At 43.0% G+C, this 27,915-nt stretch overlaps 1 protein-coding gene across 1 annotated transcript in view; it reads left to right on the top strand.

The window, feature by feature from the left end:
• The window catches only part of nmnat2 (nicotinamide nucleotide adenylyltransferase 2), a 218,971-nt gene that overhangs the window by 182,652 nt on the left and 8,404 nt on the right, over positions 1-27,915 (top strand). Inside the window, exons 6-7 of the mRNA XM_078407588.1 lie at positions 18,149-18,229; positions 22,347-22,391. Coding sequence (XP_078263714.1) covers positions 18,149-18,229; positions 22,347-22,391 — 126 coding nt within the window. The remainder of the gene's footprint in view (positions 1-18,148; positions 18,230-22,346; positions 22,392-27,915) is intronic.

Raw genomic sequence — 27,915 nt, forward strand, 5'->3', positions numbered from 1 at the left:
GCCAATAACATATTGTTGGAAAAGTTCATCAGGGTGACTCATTCAAGCCTGGTCGGGCTGGTAAGTGGGTCCAGACCTACAAGAAAACAGATGATTCTTAATTTTGGCCAATTAATGGCCAAAAGTGGCCCAGAAAGCTACAGTTCAAGGCCAATTAATGCTGGTATCCCACCAAGCAATCAAAGAGAATTCCAGGGCCCCGTTTGTTCCAAGTCAGCTGTTGTTGCGTGAGTGATGGAGGGATTACTACATTTGACCACGATGCCTGGCGTGTTTCTCACTCAATGATTACATATAAATAAAGATTCCCTGTCACGATGACCCCTTCATGAATGCTAGAATCTTCTCGAACATCGCAGGCATGAGGGAGCACCATCAAAGAAAAACGAGTGAGAGTAAAGACCATAAATGTCATCTGTATTTTGGATGAGGGCATGATTGGACAAAGTGACATATATCTGTTGCCCCTAATTCCCTTCCAGAAAGAGGTGGTGAACCATATGCTTGAACATCACCTCGCCTAGTCATTGCACTTATTTCACTGGCATCTTGGTGAGTTTCACTGTCCCCATCCTAGATGTTGCACTGGTTTCACTGTCATCTTGGTGAGTTTAATTCTCAGTATAAGGCATTATCACCTAGCCCTCAGTCAACAATGGACCGTTTCCTTGATCATCGTTGCTTTTTTGCAAATCTTTCATACATTTGTCCTATATCTCTTTATATCACCGTCTATATTCCCTGACTCTCAGTCTGCAGAAGGGTCTCAACCCGAAACGTCACCTATTCCTTTTCTCCAGAGATGCTGCCTGACTCGCTGAGTTACACCAGCTTTTTTGTGTCTATGTTCGGTTTAAACCAGCATCTGTAGTTCCTTCCTACACATTTTGACTGCTCTTTATGGCTGGATTAACACAGCAGTGATAAATACATTTCCAATTCAGGTTGACGCTGGACTTAATGGAAACTTGAAAGTGTTTGTTTTAGCAAAGTCAGAATACTGCAAGTGCTAGAAATGTAAAAGAATAAAGCACAATGCAAACCAAGTGGCACCGATGAAGAACACTAGGAAGTTGGGTTTTCTGTGGCAGAAAGTAGCTTTTCATTTCCTTGCAGTGTTTTACATGAGTCAATCTTTAATTCTGTATCAGATAGAGTGTTTGAGCACTGCGCAAGCCCCATTGTTCCTTTTTATTCTTTATTTGTCTTCTGGATGTTTAGTTTAGTTTAATTTAGTTTAGTTTAGTTTAGAGATACAGCATGGAAACAGGCCCACTGAGTATACACAGACCATCAATTACCCTTTCACACTAGTTCTATGTCATCCCACTTTCTCGTTCACTCTCTACACATTATGGATGGTTTTACTGAGGCCAATTAACCTACAAACCTGCACGTCTTTGGAATCTGGGAAGAAACCGGAGCTCCCAGAGGAAACCCACATGGTCATAGGGACAATGTGTAAACTCCACACAGATGAGGTCAGGATTGAACCTGGGTCTCTGGCACTGTGAGACAGCAGCTCGACCAGCTGTGCCAAAGTGCTGCTGTTGTCCTCTCATGAAGGATACAAAGGAAATCAAGAAACTGTTTCGACAAAGCAGGGAAAATTCTCACTGGCGTATCAGCAACGTTTCATCCCTGCTTCAATATCTCTACCATAGATTATCAGAAAACTTCCTCCCAAGCCTTTCATTTTTCTGTAATTTAAAACTTGTCTATTTTATAACTTTTCTAAAATGATCTGAAATGGTAATTCTGTTCCCCCCCCCCCCTTCTGTCGATCTGTCGATGCTGCCTAACCTGCTAAATGTTTCCAGCATTGTTAGTTTTTACAATGTTAACTGCTAATTTTTACATCGCTATTTCTGGAAGCTTTCCGTGTACATATTTGTGATTGAACCAAACATTGATATTAAATCTGCTGGCTTTTGACTGTTGATTATTGTTAAACCAGTTTCTACCACGTAGATTACAGTCATCCACGCACTATTGCTTTCAAACCATTTCTATTCAGATTACTGTGGTGTGCATAGTCTTCCACTTGTCTGCCACCTTTATCCTTATGTACCACAAAATACCCCCCTCTTTTTCTCAGTCTGAAGAAGGGACCCATCTGATATTCCATCTGTCCATTCCATCCACCGATGCTGCCTGATGCACTGACTTGCTTCGTTTCTTGTTCAAAATTCCAGCATTTGTAGTTTCTTGTGGTTCCTCTTACCTTTTCTCGTGGTACCGTTGCATTTTTCCTGTGGTTTTGTTTGATTACGTTACACAATTTCTTTTTAACCATATTAGTCTAATTCCTTGGTCTCGTACGTGGACTTTCAAATCCCAATGTATTCCTCAATTGCACTCTGATCCTTCTGTCCCCAACCTCCCACACAGTTTCAACAGAAACTCAAGGATGAGCATCCTATCTTTCAACGAAACACATTGAACTATGTGTTCAGCAGTATCAGATAGCAACCCTGCTACTGAAGGTCACGTCTGCTCTACCGCAATAATTCATTTCTTTGCTTGTCCCATCTATTGCCTCTTTTACTGTGCATTGTAGCAGGAACGTGATGGAGTCCAGCCAAAAACTAATCGGACACGAGTTGCGTGCCTGCTACATTGGTGACCCCGACGTGATCTGAACACGCAGCCTTCTGATCTGGAGTCAGAGCCACCAATGTAGTAGGCACGCAACTCGTGTCCGATTAGTTGTTGGCTGGACTCCATCGCGTTCCTGCTACAGCATCATCATTTATTTTTAGAGATACAGAGCGGAAACAGACCCTTCGGCCCAGCTAGTCCACACCGACCAGCGAACCCCGCACATTAACACAAGCCTACAACACACTAAGGACAATTTCCACTTATGCCAAGTATGCAAACCCAAGCCAATGAACCTACAAACCAACACGTCTTTGGAGTATGGGAGGAAACCAAAGTTCTCGCAGAAAACCCACGCGGTCACGGGGAGAACGTACAAATTCCGTACAGACAGCACCTGTAGTCAGGATGGAACCCGGGTCTCTGGCCCTGCAAGCACTGTAAGGCAGTAGTCAGGGTGGAACCCGGGTCTCTGGCGCTGCAAGCACAGTAAGGCAGTAGTCCGGGTGGAACCCAGGTCTCTGGTGCTGCAAGTGCTGTAAGGCAGCAACTCCACCGCCCTCATTCTCCTCTATTTCTCGATCTCTCCCACTATCCACCTTTCATTGACCTTCCCTTTTGTTCTTTCACCCATATCCCACTTGCTAACTACTCAAAACCTATTACTAACATTTTTAGTTCTGAAGTAAGATCATTGACCTGAAAATCTATTAATAGTTTTTCTCCACAAATCTGTGTGACCTGCTAATTTAGCAGCTTTTTCAATTTAGTAAAATCAGTGCTGGAGCTGCTTTTTGATCCATTTATTCACAGAATGGGGATGTCGCTAATAATATGAGCGAGTCCAATCTATTAGCTCCTGAACTGAGGAGGCAGTTCAGAAGTAACTGCATTGGTGTCTCTTGACTCATGTAGAAATCAGATGGGTAAAGATGACAGGTATAGGGCGGCACAACAGGGGACGTACAACAAGATCTGGGTGTCCTAGTGCATCAGTCACTGAAAGGAAGCATGCAGGTACAGCAGGCAGTGAAGAAAGCCAATGGAATGTTGGCCTTCATAACAAGAGGAGTTGAGTATAGGAGCAAAGAGGTCATTCTGCAGTTGTACAGGGCCCTAATGAGACCGCACCTGGAGTACTGTGTGCAGTTTTGGTCTCCTCCTGCACCTATTGTCTATTGTCTATTGTCTAGTAGAGTTGTTGCCTCACTGCTGCAGTGATGTGAGTTCAATTCTGACCTCCGACGCTGCCTGTTTGGAGTTTGCATGTTCTCCCTGTTTCCACTTGGGTTCGCTCTAGGTTCTTTGGTTTCCTCCCACATCCCAAAGATGTGTGAGCTGGTAGGCTATTTGGCCACTGTTAATTGCTGCTAATGTCTATGTGAGAGGAAGAATATGAGGAGAATTGAAGGGAGGAATGTGAGGGTAGGATGAGTGTAACAATGTGTGGTTGCTGCTCAGCTTGGACTCAGAGTGCCAACGGGCCCTGACCCCGCCCTGCTGCATCTCTGTGGCGGATTTCCGTCCCTGAAAACTAAGAATGAATCAAATAAGGTTCATCGTTTTGAAATGAACTTTCATTCCAGATTAATTTAATTTCTTGAATTTAAGAATTTAAGCCACAGTTTAAGAATAATGGGTAGGCCATTTAGAACGGAGATGAGGAAAAACTTTTTCAGTCAGAGAGTTGCGAATCTGTGGAATTCTCTGCCTCAGAAGACAGTGGAGGCCAATTATCATATCATATCATATCATACAGCCGGAAACAGGCCTTTTCGGCCCACCAAGTCCGTGCCGCCCAGTGATCCCCGTACATTAACACTATTAACACTATCCTACACCCACTAGGGACAATTTTTACATTTACCCTACATTTAACCTACATACCTGTACGTCTTTGGAGTGTGGGAGGAAACCGAAGATCTCGGAGAAAACCCACGCAGGTCACGGGGAGAACATACAAACTCCTTACAGTGCAGCACCCGTAGTCAGGATCGAACCTGAGTCTCCGGCGCTGCATTCGCTGTAAAGCAGCAACTCTACCGCTGCGCTACCGTGCTGCCCATTCTCTGAATGCATTCAAGAGAGAGCTAGATAGAGCTCTTAAGGATAGCGGAATCAGGGGGTATGGGGAGAAGACAGGAATGGGGTACTGATTGAGAATGATCAGCCATGATCACATTGAATGGCGGTGCTGGCTCGAAGGGCCGAATGGCCTACTTTTGCACCTATTGTCTATTGTCTATTAAATTCTTCAGCTGCCATGGCAAGATTCAAACTCGTGAGCCCGGATCAATGGCCCAGCACTCTGATTAGGTTACTGGGCAAACATCCATTATTATATCACATGGGCGACAATATCTGAACTGCTGACTCAGTGAACGATCAACCCACTTTTTCTGAAACAGTATTTCTCCCGCTGTGTTGTTGATTGAAGCTTCACATTTTTGTAAATATTATAAATGAATAGTTTTTATTGTTTTCAAATATGTTAGTCTTGGAATTGTACTGGAGCATTCAGATCCAAATGTATTTTTCAATTGAAGTGTAGTTCAATGATTGGGATCATTACCCATTGCATCAAAGCCAACAGATGTAATTCCATTCCCATTTTAACATACATTCCAACCTTCATTATATTCCATTATAAATTCCTGTGCCTACTTCAGTAATGAAAATAGCTTTTGTCAAATAGTCATTGAATAATGACACCCCTCCCACTCTTTGTGACATTGTGAGAAAAGTGGATTTACATTTGGAAAGGAATCATTTGCTGTTTGGGGATAAGAGCAGTAGAATTGGACAGATTAATGACGAATTGGCCAGGTTCTCCAAGTGCTGACAGGTGGGCTGCCTCGGCTCATGTATGATCCTGAAGTACCACTTACATTTATATAAGATGATGCAAAAGAGGTTTTCAAAATGCAATCATAAATAAATAAATGCCGCTGAACAAAAAGCCTAAAAATTAGATTGCACAGCACTATTTATTTTTGGCTCGGCACAAATGAAAATAAACTTTGCAATGTGGTGAAACTTAATACAACCATTTCCAACTTAGAAATTAATTCAAATGACCCAAGATTCATTATGTGTAGGAAGGAACTGCAGATGCTGGTTTAAACCAAAGATAGACACAAAAAACTGTAGTATCTCAGCGGGACAGGCAGCATCTCTGGGGAGAAGAAGGGTCTGAAGAAGGGTCTCAACCTGAAATGTCGCCCATTCCTTTTCTCCAGAGATGCTGCCTGTCCCCGCTGAGTTACCTCAGCTTTATGTGTCTATTGAGGCTTGATTAGAGCTGAGTCCCAGTGCCTCCTATTCCTTTATATTTTGGTCACATCCCCTCCTTCAGAACCCCGCTCCTCCACCCCCCACCCCCACTCCCACCAACCCCTACGCTGTGCTGACACCCTACATTGTAACATCCAGAGTTACGGTTTGTTTTTTTTGCAGGAGGGTTGGTGGGTGGATTTGCCAGTGGAAGTACAACAGGGGCTTCCAAATAGCTATTTGGTGACCGGGGGCTTTGGACACGTGTGTCTCTCAGGCCAGGGTGGGGGAGAGTGGGTGAGGGATTGTCAGGTCAAATCTACCAGGAAGGTCGGGGATTGGGAATCTGGTCAATAAAGGATGGTCTGAGTTGAGTTTAACCAAGATCCAGTTGCTGCCTGCGCAGTGTTGCTGCCACAGTTGGCAGCCACAGATCCTGATCAAAACAATCATCATGGCACATACAACCATGTACTGCACCTAGTAAGCACCCTGCAATTTCTTTGGCTGGTGTTTTTCATGCCTAGAAATTCACCTGTGCTCGCAATCACTAACCACGCTGTATAGCAGCGTCTAGGCATTATACATTGCCTTAAAATTCATTCAATTGGCTTCAGCCCTGGCCATTCCTACTATGACCAGCTGCCTCCATAGGCACTATCTTAGGGCCGATCCTTCGCAAGGACTTTCTGTGCAACCTTTCTTGCTTATAAATTATTTATAAATTCTTCTACTTTTCTCAGTATCCTTCCATTTATTGTGATCCCCTTATCTAGTTTCGCCCTCCCCAAATGCAAACCCAGCACTTTCCCCAGACTAGATTTCATTTTGACTTCCGTATAAGTCCACTGATATCCTACAACTTTCTGCCTTGCTACCAACCACATAGTCGGTTTGATATCATCCATAGACCCCCTTATTGTGACTCCAGTACAATCAAGTTCAGTTCATTGAAACCCAGCCTGAGATGTGAAGAACCTAGCACTGTGCTGTGCAGCATCCCATGGAATACAGTCATGAAAACTCATGTTTGACTATTACACTTTGCTTTCTGCCATTTTATAATTACAGATCCCATGGCATTTCCTCTGGATCCCATGGGCTTAGACCTTCCTTGGCCATCCATCTTGACAAACGCCTTGCTAAAATTCACACCGAGCACATCAAGCACACTATTCTCATTGACCATTATTGTTAGCACTCGTGACTAGTCAACCAAGTTTGTCAGACACGTCCTTAATAAATTCATGTTGGTCATCGTTGAATAAACTGTAGATTTATGGATAACAATTCATGCAGTCTCCAAAAAGTTTCCAATAATTTGTTCTCTTCCATATTTGTACCGAGACACATGTAGTTCCTTCTATCCCTTTTAAAGTAAGTCTTACTAATGATTGAGTTTTTGAGGAGGTGCTTAAAACAATCAATGAGGTTATGGTGGTGGGTTTGTCGACATTGACTTTAGTAAGGCATTTGATAAAGTCTCCCATGGTAGGCAGATCCAGAAGATTAAGATGCATGTGATTGACAGAAACTTGGTCGTATGGATTCAGAACAGGCTTGCTGACAGAAGACAGAGAGTTGTGGTAGAAGGACAATATTTATGCTGGAGGTTTGTGACCAGTGGAGTTCTGCGCTGGGACCACTGTTGTTTGTGATGCATATAAATGAATTGGACATGAACATAGACAGGATGGTTAGTGATTTGCAGATGACACTAACATTGCAGATGGAATTTTGATCCAAGCAAGGTTGAAAATATTGTGCAAAATATTGACCTGTTGAGCAATTGCAGTAATTTGTAAAAGCCAGCAGCTTGCTTTGCTTCTGAGAGGAAAGGCAGCTGAAACTGCATAAATATGTTACACAGTTTAAAAGCATTTTAAGACTCTCTCGTGGCTTGTTCTCTCTTGTTCTCTGGCGGCTCCTGTTGAGAAGCAGCTGCTGACCTCCCCAACCATCAGCCATCAGCCTGCAACAGGAACTGGATGGATGGCCCAGAAGGTTGGCCTGCTTTGTAGACAAAAATGCACCCTTCATCTCCTTTAAACTTTGCCCATCCCCCATTTTAAAGCATTACCCCATCCTAGGGTAAAGGTTCTTACTGTCTATGCCTCTCATAATGTTATGTACTTCTATCAGGACTCCCTGCAACCTGTGACGTTCCAGACTAAACAATCCAAGTCTGTCCAACCTCTCAATGTACCTAATATCTGCTAAGCCAGGCATCATTCTGGTAAACATCCTTTGCACCCTTTCCTATACCTCCATATCCCTCCTGCAATGGGGTGACCAGAACTGCATGTAGTACTCCAAAATGTGTAGGAAAAAATGTACAGATGCTCATTAAAATCGAAGGTAGATACAAAATTCTGGAGTAACTCAAAGGGTCAGGCAGCGTCTCGGGAGAGAAGGAATGGGTGACGTTTCGGGTTGAGACCCTTCTTCAGACTGAAGACGAAATTGCGGAGCATTTGGATAGCAGTAACAGGATCGTTCCGAGTCAGCATCGATTTATGAAGGGGAAATCATGCTTGACTAATCTTCTGGAATTTTTTGAGGATGTGACTAGGAAAATGGACAGGGGAGAGCCGGTGAATGTAGTGTACCTGGACTTTCAGAAAGCCTTCGACAAGGTCCCACATAGGAGATTAGTGTGGTAAATTAGAGCACATGGTATTGGAAGTAGGGTACTGACATGGATAGAAAATTGGTTGGCAGACAGAAAGCAAAGAGTGGAGATAAATGGGTCCCTTTCAGAATGGCAGGCAGTGACTAGTGGGGTACCGCAAGGCTCGGTGCTGGGACCGCAGCTATTTACAACATACATTAATGACTTGGATCAAAGGATTAAAAGTAACATTAGCAAATTTGCAGATGACACAAAGCTAGGTGGCAGTGTGAACTGTGAAGAAGATGCTATGAGGTTGCAGGGTGACTTGGACAGGCTGTGTGAGTGGGCGGATGCATGGCAGATGCAGATGCAGATGCAGAATGTGGATAAGTGTGAGGTTATCCACTTTGGTGGTAAGAATAGGAACGCAGATTATCTGAATGGTGTCAAGCTAGGAAAAGGGGACGTACAACGAGATCTGGGTGTCCTAGTGCATCAGTCACTGAAAGGAAGCATGCAGGTACAGCAGGCAGTGAAGAAAGCCAATGGAATGTTGACCTTCATAACAAGAGGAGTTGAGTATAGGAGCAAAGAAGTCCTTCTACAGTTGTACAGGGCCCTGGTGAGACTGCACCTGGAGTACTGTGTGCAGTTTTGGTCTCTAAATTTGAGGAAGGATATTCTTGCTATTGAGGTTTACTAGGTAAATTCCCGGAATGGCGGGACTGTCGTATGTTGAAAGACTGGTGCGACTAGGCTTGTATACACTGGAATTTAGAAGGTTGAGAGGGGATCTTATTGAAACATATAAGATTATTAAGGGGTTGGACACGTTAGAGGCAGGAAACATGTTCCCAATGTTGGGGGAGTTTAAGAATAAGGGGTAGGCCATTTAGAACAGAGATGAGGAAAAACCTTTTTCAGTCAGAGAGTTATAAATCTGTGGAATTCTCTGCCTCAGAAGGCTGTGGAGGCCAGTTCTCTGAATGCTTTCAAGAGAGAGCTAGATAGAGCTCTTAAGGATAGCGGAGTCAGGGGGTATGGGGAGAAGGCAGGAACGGGGTACTGATTGAGAATGATCTGCCATGATCACATTGAATGGTGGTGCTGGCTCAAAGGGCCAAATGGCCTATTCCTGCACCAATTGTCTATTGTTTATTGTCTATTAATTGTGTATTTTCCCCCTACATTTGACCTTCCAATTTGCAGATTTCACCAACTAAATTATATACGGACTTCCTAATAATTTACGTCCAAATAAATTATATACAAAATTCCTAATTATTTGCTGTACCTGCATGTTGTGTTTTTTCAGCGATTCCCCGATCCTTTTGTGCAAGAACACTTTGCAGTCTTGTTGCATGAATTTTTGCTATTTCACTCTTCCTTCCAATATTTATGACCTTACTTTTTCCTATGTTATATACTCCACCTCCTAACTTCTTGTCCACAGCTAACCTTTCCATATTGCACTGCAGGCTCTTCATGTTCACCTCATAGCATGTAACTTTGCATCATCAGCAATTGCACTCTGTTCCGTCAGTGCTCTTTGTCCCTTCACCAAGCCAGAAATAGAGATTATAGAACATGCTCCCAGCAGCACTCTCTGGCACCTCACCAGTTACTGACTGCCAATCTGAAAATGACTAACATACTACCTCTCTGTTTCCTGATTGTTCACCATTCCACTGTCCACGCTAATATGATGGGTGTCAGGGGTTATGGGGAGAAGGCAGGAGAATGGGGTTAGGTGGGAGAGATAGATCAGCCATGATTGAATGGCAGAGTAGACGTGATAGACCAAATGGCCTAATTCTGCTCCTATCACTTATGATCTTATGACCTAATATATATTATTCCAGCTCATACATTCTCACCTTGAGGCAACTTTACAATTGCCTTCTGGAAATCTAAACATACCACATATCGTGTTTTCCCTTTGTCCTTCTTATTTGTGGCATGATCAAAGTTATTGATTTTATTGTTATTAAATGTCATATCTTTTTTCCATAAAACCATATTGAATTGCTTAATTATGTCGGGGATGTAGCATGGAGAACCTAAAACAGGCCAGTACAGGAACGGGTCTTTTGGTCCACACTGTCTTTGGTGAAGATCATGTCAATTTAAACTAAATGTGTAGGAAGGAACTGCAGATGCTGTGTTATACTGAAGATAGGCACAAAATGCTGGAGCAATTCAGCGGGTCAGGCAGCATCTCTGGAAAAAAGGAAAAGGTGACGTTTTGAGTGGGAACCCTTCTTCAGACTGAAAGATAGGGAAGGTCAGAACAAAACATGCATCTGATCCATATCCCTCTATTCCTTGCACATCCATGTGCCTATCTAAGAGACTCTTAAATGCTACTAAATTGCTACTAAATATACTAAATGCTACTATTAAATACTCTTACAGGACTCTTAAATGCTACTATAACATCTACCACCCCAGGCAGCATGTTCTAAGCTCCTCCACTCTGTCCAAAAAAGCCTTGCTCCTCTGCCTCTGACCTTAAAGCTATGCCCTCTAGTCTTTGACATTTCCACTCTGGGAGAAAGGTTTTGACTGTCTACCTTATGTATTGCCTCTCATCATTTTATATTCTTCTATCAGGTCTCCCTTCAGCTTCCGAGAAAAGAATCCCAGTTTGATAATCCAATTTTCTTATAATTTTCTAGATATCTTGCTATTAACTTTTTCATTATGGATTTAAGCATTTCCCCAGTGACTGATGTTAAGCCAATTGGCTTATGGCTTCTGCTTCCCTTTTTGTTTCTTTCTTGAATATTGGCTTAATATTTTTGGACTTCCACTTCCTGGAACAATCCAGAATTCAGGGAATTTTGGTAGATTATAGACAACGCATTCAGTATCACGACAGCATTTCCTCTGATACCCTCAGATGCACACCATTTGGATTCAGCATACTTGTGGCCTTTCTTTGCACAGCACTTTTTTCTATTGATAGAGATTATTGAAAATCTTCCCTCCCACAGCCCTGGTCATAAAACAGCCCCTTCATACCAAGACTCAATCCAGTGAACTTTGTCTGCATTGCCTCCAAGATAAATATACCAAGAGACATGTCCTGTAATTGTACCAAATTGTCACTGGTGCAATTAAGCACATTCTAATTACTGTGGTGATGAAATAACACCCTTATTTTGTTTCAATAATGGTTTAGATGAGATGTGTAATGTAAATGTTACAGCCCTTTAATTTGAATGTTTGTTGAGCTACTGTTGCTTGAATCTTCTGACCAAAACAAAAAAGGTTCCCTCTTTTAAGGCGATCTGATTTGGAGTTTTTATTTACAGACAAAGAGGCTCTGACTACACTGTGGACACATCTTAGATGCCCACCAGCGGGGGATGGAAGGAGTCTAGGCTGTAATAGCCGCTTGGAAACTTCAGTAGGTCACACGTTCATAAGTTTAATAAGGGATAGGAGAAGAATTGGGCCATTCGGCCCATCAAGTCTACGCCATTCAATCATGGCTGATCTGCCTCTCCCTCCTAACCCCATACACCTGCCTTCTCCCCATAACCACTGACACCCCTACCGATCAAGTTGTTGATTGACTAAGAGACCAAGCTTCTGCAAGGTGCACATGTCCTGTGAACAGCAAACTTTTTCCAGGTGCAGAAATTAGAGCAGAATCTCCTTTGACTCCAGTCCATTCCTCAACATCTAAGGTGTAACTATGGGAATGAGGGCCCAGGCCATGCATGCCTTTTTGTGGGATATGTGGAACAGTCCGCTTCAGTGCTATTTGGGCTCTCTTCCCCACCCCCGTTTCCAGTACAGTACATCAACAACTGTATTGTTTCCTGCGTTTGTACAGAACTAAAATGTCATCATTTTTGCTACTAGTCTCCACCCTGCTCTCACTTTCATATGTCCATCTCTGACTCCTCCCTTCCGTTTCTGTAATCCTGCCTCCCCACCTCTGTTACTAATAAACATGCATTACAATTCTACCAGCACTAACAGCTATCATCCACTATATTTCTGCCAAGGGCTCGATTCCATTCTCCAAAATCTTCTTTCTCTTCTGCATTTGCTCTGATGATGAGACTTTCCTCCCTAGTTATTCCTGAGCTGTGACTCCCACTCAACGACAGTGACAGAGCCCGTCATCCAATCTAATCTATTTCCCATACCCCTGCTTTCATCCCTTTTCCTGGACAAAACACGAGTTCCTTTTGACCTTGCCTTCTGTTCCACCAGCCTCTGCATTCACAATGTCATCCTTCATAATTTCCACAGGTTTCAATGAGATTCCACCACTAGGCCCCTGTCCCTTCTCATCTTAGTACTTTGAAGTGACTGTTCTCTGTTATTCCTCGATCCACTCTTCCATTACCACCATATCCCTTTCTTGTGGCTCTTTCCCAGGAGATGCATCTCTTGTCCATTAACCTCTGATCTTCCCATCATCCTGTGACTCAAACAGTCCTTCCAAAAGAAGGAACAACTCACTTGCATTAATTCCAATCTTGTGTTATGCATTTGGTCTTCACGATGTTCTCTCCATTCATCCAAACACAGATTGGGTGACTATTTAGCAGAGCGTCTGCATTCAATCCACAGGAGTGACTGAGAGGGTGTGTGCTCAAGGGCTGTAAGCTCCTCAGAGTTTGGTGCTCCATCCCCTGCTCTGTTCCCAGTGGGTCCGTGACAATATGGTCAAGTACAGTGCCAGTCTTTAATTCCACCGATGATACCACTGTTCTTGGCCCATTCGACAACAATGATGAAACTGAGTACAGGAAAGAGATCGGGAACTTTGTGTAATTGTGTCAGAACAACAATCTTCTCCTTAATATCAGCAAGATGAAACAGTTGGTTGTTGACCGTAGGAAGTTGGTGTGTGATAACAACTCTGTCCTCATCATCAGAGCTGCTGTTGAGATGGTCGACAGCTTTACGTTTCTAGACATCCACATGACTGACAACCTAACCTGCTCCCTTCACATTGATGCAATGACCAAGAGAATGCTTTAGTTTATTTACTTTCTTAAGCGTCTGAGAAGATTTAATATATCCACAAGCATTCCATCAAACTTCTACAATAATGTGTTACTGCTCTGCTCTTCAACCTGCAGAGAGTGGTAAATGTTCCAACACAGGCTCATCACTTCCATCAATCCAGTACATCTTCATGGTGCTTCGGATCAAGAAGGCTGGGAGTATTGTCAAGGATGCTGTCACCCTGGCCATTTCCTATTTTCACTTTTGAGAGAAGATATAGAAGATTGGCAGCCCAGATGTCCAGACTTCAGAACAGCTTCTTTCCCCATTCTCAGACCCCTGAACTCTTTCACACCCCATTCCAGGAGGGTCTCGGCCTCATTTGATTATTCTGTTTTACACTTTAGTATGTTTGGGGGTTTTAGCACTACCTCACATTGCTTTATAATCTTTGTACAATTCTGCTGATTTGCATTTGCCATGTGTACTTAATGCGAACAAGGAATTTCCTTGCACCCTGACATATAAAACAATAAACTAATATGATCTATGATATTGGCTTAGAAATACTAGGGAAAATGGTTTCTCACAAATTGGTCAATGTGTGATGATCGGCCATGAACTGCAGTTGAAGCAGAACCCATTGAAATCTTCAGAAAGTGGATTAAATCTGCTTTAATGCAGGAATTGTAAAGGGGAGGGGGTCAAAGGGGGAGTGGGATTAGTCTCAGCGACTGCTGTGGAGAATGATATCAGCACAGATTAAATGTATAGGAAGGAACTGCAGATGCTGGTTTAATCCCAAGGTTTAATCCACGTATCTGCCCGAAACGTCACCTATCAGTCTAAAGAAAAGTCTCAAACCAAAAAGTCACCTATTCAGTCATAAGAAGGGCCTCAACCCGAAACGTTACCTATTCCTTTTCTCCAGAGATGCTGTCTGACCCGCTGAGTTACTCCAGCTTTTTGTGTCTGTCTTCAGCACAAATTAAATGGGCCAACCTGTTTTTTGTGCTGGAATATTCTGTTTCCCTGAATAACCACTCACTGACTCCTGATCACAGAATCCTGGAGCCAGTCTATGGCATTGGTTTCCATCTGTTAAGAGGTGCAGTTGTTCATGATTGATCTAAAATCGCACTCTGTGACCCCTGCTTTCATCGAAACCTTGCACTGTTTGCATGTTCGTGATGAATAAGCAACAATCATGTATTCAACAATGCAGCATGCCCTCTAGATGGCACTCTGAACAACACCAGCCACCTCTGTCAACAAAATTAGTTCCTACACCAGACCCAATATTTCACTGGAAAACTAAATAAAGATTAATACCTCATCTATTATTTGTTCTTGTTGATAGTGTACAATGTTTATTTTCAGTTGCTATTTGTATTAACCTGGAATTTAATTCAATTTCATAAGTGCAGTTCTGTGCCAGATTTAGTCTGTGCAGCATCCAAATTGCCCAAGGCTAATTCACTTAAGGTTATAAATCACCATTGTGACCTTCAAGCAGGAATGTTTAAAATGCTCTTGTGATGTTCCTATCTGTCCTGTTTTGATGAAGATTAACTCAATAACTTTCAATGCACTGACAGCAACTTGAAAATACTGCACATGATCTCACAGTACGAACATGTTAAATGTTTGCATATGAAGTCCCCAGCTGATACTTATCAGTGTTGCAGTGCTAATTCTTTTAGGTGCCGGAGCTGTCACTGGTGCCGGAGCGGCTGCTGTTAAATTCCCCGCTAGTTAAAATTCCCCGCTGTTTGAGATTACAGCGGTTACAGAGGTGCCGGAGCGGCGCTCCAGTGAGCTCTGGCAGCACTGCAACCCTGGTACTTATTATAGACAATAGACAATAGGTGCAGGAGTAGGCCATTCGGCCCTTCGAGCCAGCACCGCCATTCAATATGATCATGGCTGATCATTCTCAATCAGTACCCCGTTCCTGCTTTCTCCCCATACCCCCTGACTCCGCTATCCTTAAGAGCTCTATCTAGCTCTCTCTTGAATGTATTCAGAGAATTGGCTTCCACTGCCCTCTGAGGCAGAGAATTCCACAGATGCCACATCAGTCTTTAGAGCAAAACCTTTGTGTACGATATTGAGAGGAAGTCAATATAATCTGCATATATCTCAGTGGATCTGGCTCAAAGCTCAATGGCTCATGAGAAACCGCCAGGTTAATCATTTAGAGCAGATTCTGCAGCATCAGACAAACCATTCATTACATTCTTGGCATGAGGTGTTCCTTTAGAGAGAGTATCTACAGTGTTTAGTGGATGGATGGGTTTTTGGAGATGGTGATGGGAATAACCTGTTTTATTACAGAGGAGGCCGGAGTTGCGTGGGATAGTATTAAAACCGCTGATGGTACTTATGCTGCACATGTAGTCACAAATCAGGCCCACTGAAAGCTAGGCTGTAATCGTGCTAGACAGTGTTTAAGCCAGCTTCCTGTTTGCTATTCCTAACATATCCAACAATAATGAGTCTGAAGAAGGGTCTCGACCCGAAACGTCACCCATTCCTTCACTCCAGAGATGATGCCCGTCCCGCTGAGTTACTCCAGCATTTTGTGTCTACCTTCGATTTAAACCAGCATCTGCAGTTCTTTCTTACACAAACAATGAGTTCACCATTGAGAGGCAATATTTCAGCAAACATTAGTCAGAGAACTCATAACAATGAAGCTACACACGTTCAACAAGTCAGGACCGAAACCGTTCTACAGTAGGTAGATGTTCAATAACCATGAAAAAAACATATTTGTTCATTTTGAAGCATTTTCATTTATTTTGAATTTGTATCAAGATGATTGAAATGCAGTGTACTTTGATTTGTGAGTGGCATAATAAGAAACAGCGGTGCTGTCTCTGGCTCCTTCCACTGCCGTCTCATTGGGATATGTGCTGATGACAGTCAACTACCAAGCAGTTATACATTCGACAAGAAAAAGTGAACCACACGTGCAGAAGGATAAAGAACCACAACAATCTCAAAGTTACAAACACCAGTCAACGGTTGAAAGCTTATCTTCCACATAATTAGACCTTCTTCAGTGTCCAATGAAAGAATACTGTGATATATAGCCAGTGCTCACCAAACACTTCACGAGTTTATTTCTCGGAGTGCCAAATAACCGCCTGAAAACCGAGATGAACCCCATACTGTGTATGAAGGAACTGCAGATGCTGCTTTAAACCGAAGAATGACACAAAATGCTGGAGTAACTCAGTGGGACAGGCAGCATTGACCCATTCCTTCTCTCCAGAGATGCTGCCTGTCCCGCTGAGTTACTCCAGCATTTTACTCCATACTGTTCTGTGTCATTATGTGCCAGGAATTTGTAAGGTTTGCTCTATATTAAATAGAAGGGTTGTGAGTCAGGAGATTGGAGAGGGAGGGGAGGGTTGAGGATGGGGTATGATTAATGTTGAGATGTTGTAATTACCATTTTTGCTACTCAGTTTGAGTGTGATACTGCTGGAAAATCTTGCGCAAATGTTTAGGCACACCTATGAAAAGGGGCACTGAAGCCAACTATTGACAGGCCAGACAGAAGTTGTTGATTAATGTCTTTGCAATGTGCAAAAGCTTTCTCGTTATCAAAACCCCATCTTTCTTGGAATGATCATTTTCATAAAATCTGTTAATTTTAGAGAGCCAAACAATTATAAAAAGTACAATATTGACATTATGCAAATTCCATGTAATTGCTAATGCTGCCTCTTCACAACTTGGCCACAACTTTTCCAAATACCAACCCCTAAAAGGTTACTTGGTTTAAGCTGCTGTCTCTTAAACTGGGTAGTAAACTCACCCTCTGCCTGCCCACCTATCACTGTTAAGAATTTAATCTCATTATTTTACACAGAGCATGGCATTTTCTCAGTTAAGTCAGGCATTTGATTTTTCAGCAGTTATAAAACATGGATTACCCCATTATTCATTTACTCTGTGTAGAGCATTCTGTACACAAGTTGGTTTCCTGCATAAGAACACCACATGCAGAAAGTGTGTGTGTTTGAGTGTGCATGTGTAAGCATGGATAACATGTTAAGAACTAGTCTGTTTAACTAGTTTTGAGAAAACCCCATCTCTCTGTTGGTGTTAGTTTATGATTGTGTGTGTTATTGCATTTTTATTGATTATTCTTATTGGTCTTATTGTTGAACTGCGGGTAATTTTTCATTTCACTGCACATTTATGTGTATGTGATAAATAAATGACTATTGACTATTGACTGTTAAATAATCCATGAGATTCTTCATAACCACAGGCCGGCAAGCAGTGGGTCAGTTTACCACCCAGTTTGTCAGACAGCAACTTAAACCGTGTAAAAATCCATCATACAATACTTGATACATAATTGCATCGAGGCCCCACAATTTTTGTTGAGAGACACAAGAGATCGCAGGTGCTGGATTCTTGAGCAAAAACAAACTGCTGGGGATTCAATGGGTCAGGCAGCATCTGTGGAGGAAAATGGACAGACAGTGTTTTGGGTTGGGAAGCAGTAAAATGTTTTGTGACTTTCTATCGGCAAAGGATGCTTGCTGTCAAAGAAACATTCATTCTTCCAGAGAGTTGTGATTTCTACATTTTATTACCTTGCCACTGAGTTGCTTTTGTGGTTACCTCTTACATACCCAGTTTTCTATTGTATTTGCTTTGCAGTTCGAATCCTGGGGAAGGTGAGCGAAAGTCTGGGGAAAATCTGCTGTGTTCGTCCACATGTTGAACGCTTCACCTTTGTGGGTAAGTGCATCATTTAATTTGCGTAAAGACAAGCTCCTGATCGGACAAACACTCCTGGTACTTGAACATCCAAAAGTACTCTCTCGTGAGGCCTGCACCATGTTAAATAGCCTTGTTCAAAGCATATGTTTATAAACAGAGAACATTAAACTTACCCACAATTAGGCACTTAAAATGACAAAAACATCATTGCATTTAAAAATTTTGAAATTGTGTTTTTGGCAGGGGACCATTTCCAATATCAAAAAATTGTTCCTGAGTCAGAAGTACAAAGGTCATATTATTGATCTGTGCAGATGGGCACAGAAGGAACTGCAGATGCAACATTCTTGAGCAAAACATAAAGTGCTGGAGTAACTCAGCAATCCAGGCAGCATCTGTGGAGGAACTGGATTGGAGATGTTTTGGATTGCGACCCTTCTTCAGGGTCTGAAGAAGGGTCTTGACCTGAAACATCACTTATCCCTTCCTTCCAGAGATGCTACCCGACCCGTTGAGTTATTCCAGCACTTGTGTTTGGTATAGATAGACAGATGACTTGCACATAATAACACGAAACATAATAAGAACCATTGGTTAAATGTTTTCCGGGAGCTCCAAGCTCATTAGAAATCCAACTGAAAAAGCGATGCATAGTTTGCACCTAACTTGTGTTTTCAGTTGGATTCTGAGATTTCATTGCATGTGATGTTTTGTGGTTCTGGTTAAAGTGTGTTGGTTTAATGTTTCCAAAGAAAAATAGGTTGGATTCATGAAGGGTAGTTGGCCATGTAAAAATGTTGAAGTAAATTCTGGCATAACACAAATATTCATAACCTGCTCCAACACTGATAATCTGCCATTGTTTTTCCAGTTCTCCAAGTCTGCTACGCCTACGCAACTCAGCCAAATGGCTCCATTACCCTCAAGCCATGCCTCACTTTATTTACCATTGTTAGATCAACAATCAATCAGAATTAAGGCCAAATGAACATCCGGAACAGAGAGAGGGAAAGCTGTAACATTGCATGATGTTCTGAGTAATATAAGAAGCACATCCTCTGACTCACTGAACAATTCCACTGAGATTTGCAACATACTCAGTACATTTTCCACATATAACAGGAAATGTTGTGTGCAGCCGATTTGCTAAACGATTGCCATGGAGATGATTCCGTGATATAAAAGGAGGCAATTCAAAGTACAGACAGATGCCAGCGAAAGCACTGACAATGAGTCTCAGAAAAACGCTGTTGCCTTTTGACTAAAACTTCTACAAAAATCCAAGCATTTGGCTAATCCACAATCATGTACAGATTCCTTGTGCATTAGTCGCCAATTCAAATTTGTTTCCTACATTCTGCTGACCCAAAAAGCATTTCCACATCAATTATTACACAAAGGAAAGCCTGTGTTTTTTGTTTGCAGTCTAATATGATAGTGCAAGTACTGCGTTAATCTACATTACCTTCAAGCAGCCCGGTTATTGGAACTCCCGCGCACCAAAGCATCATAAAAAAACATATTTTGATACCATTTGATGCAATTGTAAAATCTCTGGATATATCCAAGTTTTATAACATAGGCCTTGAGTGCTCCTTTTCAATGTATTAGAATTTATACCACACTTCAGAGAATGTCACAATGGAATGTTAACAAATTAAGGGTCAAATTCTAGCAGCCTGACAATAAGAGTTTAAACTTTTTACAAGTATGTTCCAGTTTCCAGCATCTTGAATTCATGTTCGGAAGCTGCGGGTAATCTTCCCATGGAAAGACAAGACAAACATCTGTTTCAGTCTTACCAAACACACTTCCCTGAAGAAAGGCTAATGAGTTCAGCAGCAGCTGAACCTAACCCATTGTGGACCTTGGACTTGTTCTTGCTAACTCTAATGCTATAATGCTGTAACACTATATTCTGCACTGGTCCAGATGGTGGGCTGCTTGATGATAGATGCCATCTTCTTGAGGCAGTGGCTCAAGTAGATGCATTCAGTGGAGGGGAGGGTTGTTTCTGTAATGGACGCTCATAACATGAGAACTCAACATGTGGAAGCTTCCCTCAATCTAGGTTTTGATGTATTTATCTCTTTGCACTATGTTTAATCGTTTGTCACTTTATTGCACTGGTGTATTGCACGACTCGCCTGGATAGCACGCAAACAAGGCTTTTCACCATCTACATGGGGAGCTGCCTCAGGAAGGTGACATCTATCACATTGTAGGCAATGTCCTTTTGTCACCATTACCATCAGGCAGGTGGTGCAGAAGCCTGAAGTCCCACACCACCACGTTGAAGATCAGTTACTTACCAACAACTATCAGGCTCTTGAACCAATGTACACAACCCTAGCCCTGCCTCGATAATGGAGCATTGCAGCACAATTCATGCACTACTATGGGGTTTTTCTCATAATGTTTTTGCATTTGTCCTTTTATTTTGCACAGTCATCTTTCAGAATCTTGTGCAGTTTATGTATAATTTGTTTTGTTTTTTTGTCTGTCTGTGTCCATGTGCTTGGGATCCTGCAGCAAGCAAGATTCTTACCTTTTTGATTTTTAATAAACATTAAAGGTGAGATTTTATGTTTTGATACTTGCCGATAGTACATTACAGGATATTTATCTGCCATTTGTTATGGCTGAATGGAGATCAGGTGCTGAGGCCCAGGATTTCAAAAGGTCTTTTCCATCTTTTCCAAAGAATTTCCCATCCATTTAAATGGGGATAATATTGGATGGATGCAGGGTCTAGAAATGTATCTATATTCTTTTTTAATATAGTCAACAACATAGTCACTACAGCCCCCTGTGGGAGGGAAGTCCACAGTTCATCCCCCTCCATCTGAGTGAAGAAGTGATCAATCTGGATTATTGTGTGCAGTTTTGGTCTCCTAATTTGTGGAAGGACATCCTTGTAATTGAGGCAGTGCAGCGTAAGTTCACGAGATTGATCACTGGGGTGGCGGGACTGACATATGAGGAAAGATTAAAAAGACTAGGCTTGTATTCACTGGAGTTTAGAAGGATGAGAGGCAGGAAAAATGTTCCCAATGTTGGGCGAGTCCCGAACCAGGGGCCACAGTCTTAGAATAAAGGGGAGGCCATTTAAAACTGAAGTGAGAAGGAACTTTTTCACACAGAGAGTTGTGAATTTGTGGAATTCTCTGCCACAGAGGGCAGTGGAGGTCAAATCACTGGATGGATTTAAGAGAGAGTTAGATAGAGCTCTAGAGGCTAGTGGAATCAAGGGATATGGGGAGGAGGCAGACATGGGTTATTGATTGTGGATGATCAGCCATGATCACAATGAATGGCGGTGCTGGCTCGAAGGGCCGAATGGCCTCCTCCTGCACCTATTTTCTATGTTTCTAAGTTGCTCCTTCATCTATACCTGTCCCATAACCTGAGATTGCACTCTCTATCCACCCTGCCCCTCACCACACCTCCAATTCTTGGGCATCTGTCCAGGCCTGTCAGAATTTTAGAAATTTAAATTATATTTTTAATTATATCTCCTCTTATTCTTAACCTAAACTTGTAATTTGTGATTTCTTCACATATGGCAGTGCCATCTCACGTGCCAGAAATTAAACTTCCTCCATGGCAAATATGACCTTGCTCAGGTGAGGAGACCAAAACTGTTCACAATACTATTGGGATGGGCTCGCCGAGACCTGCATAATCAGCTCAGAAATAGGCCCATCAGTGCAACTCATCTGTGCAAACCAAGTTGTGTACCTGAGCTAGTCCCACCTGCCTGGATTTGGCTCATATCCCTCTAAATCTGTCCTAGAAAGATGTGCCTGTCCAAAACTTTTAAATGCTGTAATTGCACCATTCTTCACAACTTCCTCCAGCAACTCATTCCTGTGGAATCACCCTCTGTGTGAAAAAGTTGTCCCTCTCGTCCCCTTTAAATCTTTCCCCTCTTACTTTACATCTATTCTTCCAATGTTAGACTCCCCTACACTGGGAGAAAGACTGTAACCATCCAAGTTATCTATGCCCCTCATGATTTTATATACCTCTATAAGGGCTTTTGTCTGTAGGCAATAGATTGTGGAAGGGTTGTCATTCTGAATGCAAACAATCTTTTAATAACAGTCTTTTACTGATTATGTCTCTACCTCAGATGAAAATGCAAACCTGGGTACGGCCATGAGATATGAAGAGATTGGTGAGTGTAATCATTTCCAGCTGACTTTCAACATAGGTCACAATTTTTCTTTTTAGAAACATTGCATGAATTCAGTTGTAATTATTATGGGGACAGTCTGACAAAACACTGACAATGCCAAGATCCTCTTGAAACAATTTCCAATTCAGTGTCCACAGACTGCAAGTTTGCAACATAAATAAAGCCGTTTCCAATGTTGTTGCAGTCCGATCTTCAAGCTGCTTAGAATGAACGGTTGGATTCCTGCTTTCTTCCTGCTTGCCTTTGAAATGGTTTGTCAAATCTCTGGTTTCCATGAGCACAATACTGAGATAGCTTCTTCCATTAACTATGTTTGTTGTAAACCTTCAGAAGTTGTTATTTTCCCAATGTTTGCATACAACATGTGATCTAGAAGTTCCAAATTCAGTATTGGGGTGAGTTATTGAGGTGTCATATTGGGGAAGGATGAGGAAATAAACACTGGATTGAGTAGAGAAGCAGTGATTTGGGATAATATCATTTTTGACATCTAACACACCTGTAGTTTCAGCAGCAAGAGAACCTCAAATCACTGCTATTTAAGTGGATTATCCATTGCTTACAGTTTAGTCACTGCTTGACTTCTACTGGCACATTATTAGAGATACAGCATGGAAACTGGTCCTTCGGCCCACCGAGTCCACAGCGTCCAGCATCCCCGCACAGTAACCCTATCCAGCGCACACTAGGGACAATTTTACATTTATACTGAGCCAATTAACCTACAAACCTGTAAGTGTTGGAGTAAACCGAAGATCTCGGTGAAACCCCAAGCAGGACACGGCGAGAACGTACAAACTCCGTACAGACAGCACCAGTAGTCACGATTTAACCTGGGTCTCTGGCGCTGCCATTGCTCCACTGTGCCGCACTTTGCTTACAGTTCCAACAGTTAGCCGTTTTCTGGAATTGATTGAAGATTCAATACTCTGCATTATGTGAATATTGCTAATGTACATTTTGCCAGCTGTGTGTGTTGCCTCTGCACAAAATCAATTGGCACCACATCTGGGTAGTCCTCATTTTCCTTGAAATCCAGCAAGGGCAAAAGGCACATGGGAGTTCGACAGGAAGCAAAATCTTCAGTCTGAGAGCCAGGAATTTGGGAGGTTGTTCATCACATTTTGTGGCATGATTTCAGTAGGGACGGCATCCCGAAAGTCTGCAAGCTCCTGTAGCCAATAACTATAATCTCACAGCAAAAGGACCACATTATCGGTGGTTGGGGACAGGCGCCGGCAGAGGGCGTCGGAGATCGGACCAGGCCGGGCCCTTGTGAGTGCCGGAGGCTGGTCTGGGCCATGGTGGGTGCCGGACCTGGCACCTAGAACAATGGGGGACCCAGCGTGGGGGGGGGGGGGGGCGAGAAGAATGGGAGACCCAGCATGAGGGGGGGGGGCACTGAGAAGAATGGGAGACTCAGAGTGGGGGGGGGGGGGGGGCATTGAGAAAACAAAGGGGACCCAGCGCGGGGGAGTCGCCGAGAGAACAAGGAGGGGCCACTGAGGACCAAATGGACTTTGTGACTTTGTCAGCTCCCTGTGTGTGGAGACTCGCTGCATACGTGTGTGTGTGTGTGTGCAAAACAAAGAACCTCACTGTGACAGGTCACATGTGATAATAGAATACCATTCATTTATTCATTCATTCGTGGTGCTGTCCAACAACGTCCAGGCTGGAGGTGGAGATACTTGCAGCAGATTACAGTTTGTCATTTATCCTTCTGTGAAGGAAGCTCTCTATTCAAAGGGAAGGGTCTATGTTTCAGTTTCTCTTGCCAGAGCTGTTGATCACCAGAGCCTCCACTCTATGGCAATCAAAATTAAAAGCCACCACAAAATTATTACCCTAAACTACATCTGCTGGACACTAAGGATCCCACGTGCATTCCCTCAATGCTCTGTACCTTCACCTGCCTCTGTGGTCCTATGTAATTATAAGTGATCGGAGCAGAATTAGGCCATTTGGCCCATCAAGTCTATTCTGCCATTCAATCATGGCTGATCTAACTCTCCCTCATAACCCCATTCTCCTGCCTTCCCCCCATAACCCCTGACACCCATACTAATCAAGAATCTATCTATCTCTGCCTTAAAAGTATCCATTGATGGCCTCTACAGCCTTCTGTGGCAAAGAATTCCACAGATTCACCACCCTCTGACTAAAGAAATGCCTCCTCATCTCTTTCCTAAAGAAACATCCTTTAATTCGGAGGCTATGACCTCTGGTCCTAGACTCTCCCGCTAGTGGAAACATCCTCTCCACATCCACTCTATCCAAGCCTTTCACTATTCGGTACGTTTCAATGTGGTCCCCCCCTCATTCTTCTGAACTCCAGCGAGTACAGGCCCTGTGCCGTCAAACATTCATCATATGTTAACCTTGAATGTCTGGGCCAAGTCTGGTAGAGGAGACCGCAGGTGGCCTGTGGGGGCCTGGAGGAATCAGCTGGGCATTACTCAGTGTCTGGAAGGTGGCAGTGAGTGCAGGAAAAAAACTGCAGATGCTGGTTTAAATTGAAGGTCGACATAAAGTGCTGGAGTAACTCAGCGGGTCAGGCAACATCTCTGGAGAGAAGGAATGGGTGACGCTTCGGGTCGAGACCCTTCTTCAGTGAGCTGTGTTGGCAACAGGAAAGCATCTGGCAGAGTGTTGATAGTGCCGTCCTGACGAGCACCAAGTTCACGTTTCCCCAGGGCAGGGACTCAGCTCAGCCACAGACAGCTGGCTGCATTTCCCCTAGATGCTACCTCAGGCACAGTTATCCATGATGCCACAGTCTACATTGCACATGAATAGCCAGAGCTTGTACTGCTGTGATCAGACGCTGGAGAAACTGCTGCTTGTTCAGAATGGTGGGCACAGCATCAGATCCTATTACAGAGCCAGAGTCAAGCAGCTTGGAAACAGCCCCTTCAGCCCAACTCATCCATGCCAACCGCAATGCCCCACGCTGGTCCCATTTGCTCTACATTCCTCTAAACCATTCCTATTCATGTACTTATCCAAGTGTCTTTTAAATGTTGTTATTACACCTGGCTAGACGACCTCTTCTGGCAGCTCATTCCATATTCCCACCATCCTCTGAGTGAAAAAAATCGCCCCTCAGGTTCCTATTAAATTTTTCCCCTTTCACCTTCTTGATTCATTTGCACTGGGTAAAAAAAATCTATGTGCATTCACCCTATCAATTCCCCTCATAATTTTATATACCCCTTTAAGATCACCCCTTAGTTGTATGCACTCCAAGGAATGAAATCCTAGCTTGCCAAATCTTTCCCTGTAGCTCAGGCCCTGGTCACATTGTGAATGTAAAATCAAGTAGTGGTCTGCATCATTGTGTTCCTGCTTTACCGCCAGTGCTTGGCTGGGTACAATTCTTGGGCATTTGAAATAAAATGCATTCAATATTAATTAAGTGAAGGGAGGGTGGAAAATAAGAAGGCCAGGCGTGGAACCTCTGCAGCGTGGGACCCAGAACAGGGTGGTGATTGAGGAAAGAAGATTTGGTTTGAGTTTTAGCGTTCGCTTCTCTACTGGCCACAGCCTGATGTAGCATCGTCTCCATGGAGGTTGTACCTGCCCCCTGTTTGACATTTTGTCAGTGAGTGCCTGCAGTACGTTGGGGTGAAGTTGTGGTCGTGGTTGAATAATGCCCAGTGTGTGCAAGTGATGAGATTGTGACGCTTGTCACCAACGATGGAGGCCTAATTCCTCGAGATCGTTGATGAAATATGGTTCACTTAGCAATGGGTAGGTTGTGGCATTTGAAGGAAGTGCTGCGTGTTTGTTAGCTGGTAAGAGCAGTCTTAAATTTAGTGGGATGTTAACGTGTCACATGGCTATAGTTACAACATTGCACATGCTGTTTGGTTAAAGACCAACTGCTGCAAATAAAAATTGTTTATATCATCTTTTCATTTATGGTATGATTGTATAAGCCTGAAAAACAGCACAACGACCTCTTGCAGCTTTATTCAGGATGGTACCTTGAAACTTGGCATTGATTTCCATAGCAACCAAGTCCGAGTGCCCAGGGGACCTCTTTAACGCCTCTCTAACGTCCAAGGCCTATCCCCTGTCATATACCGCAAATGGAGACTGCAATGCAGCGTACATAAATCTTGCAGCCTGATGAATTCCACGCTATACCATCCTTCTGTGTTTCTCACAGCCATGCTGGCTCCTACTTCAGCAACAGTGAATTGCTTCTCTGAGAGATGTAGGCTGGCTTTACACGTTGCAGGCTAGTTTTAACCAAAGCTGAAAACTCCTGTAATTTGCACCTTTGCTAATAAATGCAGTGATGAACAATGGTTAGCACTGGCTGGGGGTGACAATCATTAATATGAACAAGCAATGTGGTATTAGCCTGGTTAACAAATATAGGTTAATTATGCATGATAATCCCCATCTCTGTTTCGATGCAGTTCTGATCTTACCCCTAACTGATTTCAAATGCTTAATTCCTTCCTTTTGCGGAGGGAGGAGGGTTGCAATTGGTCCGATAACCATGGTTCTGTATTGTGACTCCCTGCTGAGCTGAGCTCATGGAACCAGATTAGCGTGCTGAACCCTCGAATTTAAACAATCATCCATAAGCAAACGTTGCACACTCAGTTGTTCTAAAAAAGGATCTAACTCCTCTATAAACCTGCTGCCGATTGCTGCCGAGACAGTCCTGAATGCATTATGTTGGGAATCGTGATTATACTGTTAAGTTCAGATCCTGAAGCAACTAACTGGAGACATCATTTTAAAATCGGTTAATTGAATTATCCAGATTTATTTTTTTAAAGTGCCATTAATGTGGCCATGGAATATCAAAATCCCTCTGGCTTGTTCATGTTCCATGTGGAAAAGCTCTACTGCCCTTATCTTGTCTGATTTTTAAGCCACTCAAAGCCCACACACTCTTCACACCCCACCACTCCTGGCCCGGGCCAAAAAGGCGATTCACAGACCCTGGGTGAAGCATCCTATTGCTGGATCCCAATAATAGTTATATTTGTGCCCAGATGAGGGAAGGTGTGATGCCCACAGGTACACGGAAGGCCTTGGGTGAACATAGTTTTGGAATACATCATTAAAATCGAGAGCGGTGATTTATAAAACTATTTTGGAAAAGAAACACAAAAAAAATCAGTTTATTCTAAAATGGCCCAAGTAGACCATGTATTCACACCATTTGCTGTGGCAAATCAAACATCACTATGACTGCAGCAGCTTAATAAAGCATTGAGGAGTGTTGGAATGGGCACTCACTATGTGTAAAGGATTCAGTGTTGCCATATAGGAAGCAAAATAGTACCGTGGTTAAAACAAGTAAAATCCTTACTGTGCATTGTTGGTTGTCTTCACATTGCTCAACTTTTCTGTTGAGTACACAAAAACGAAAGAGAAATAAATCTGGCGGAAGGGATATTGCAGATTAAGTGAAGGCAATTCCTAAACTTCCCTCGTCTTTTCAGGCTCATGCAGAACTTCCCCTGCATATATTATT

This window comes from Rhinoraja longicauda, chromosome 11 (genome assembly GCF_053455715.1).
Source record: "Rhinoraja longicauda isolate Sanriku21f chromosome 11, sRhiLon1.1, whole genome shotgun sequence".
Lineage (NCBI taxonomy): Eukaryota > Metazoa > Chordata > Chondrichthyes > Rajiformes > Arhynchobatidae > Rhinoraja > Rhinoraja longicauda.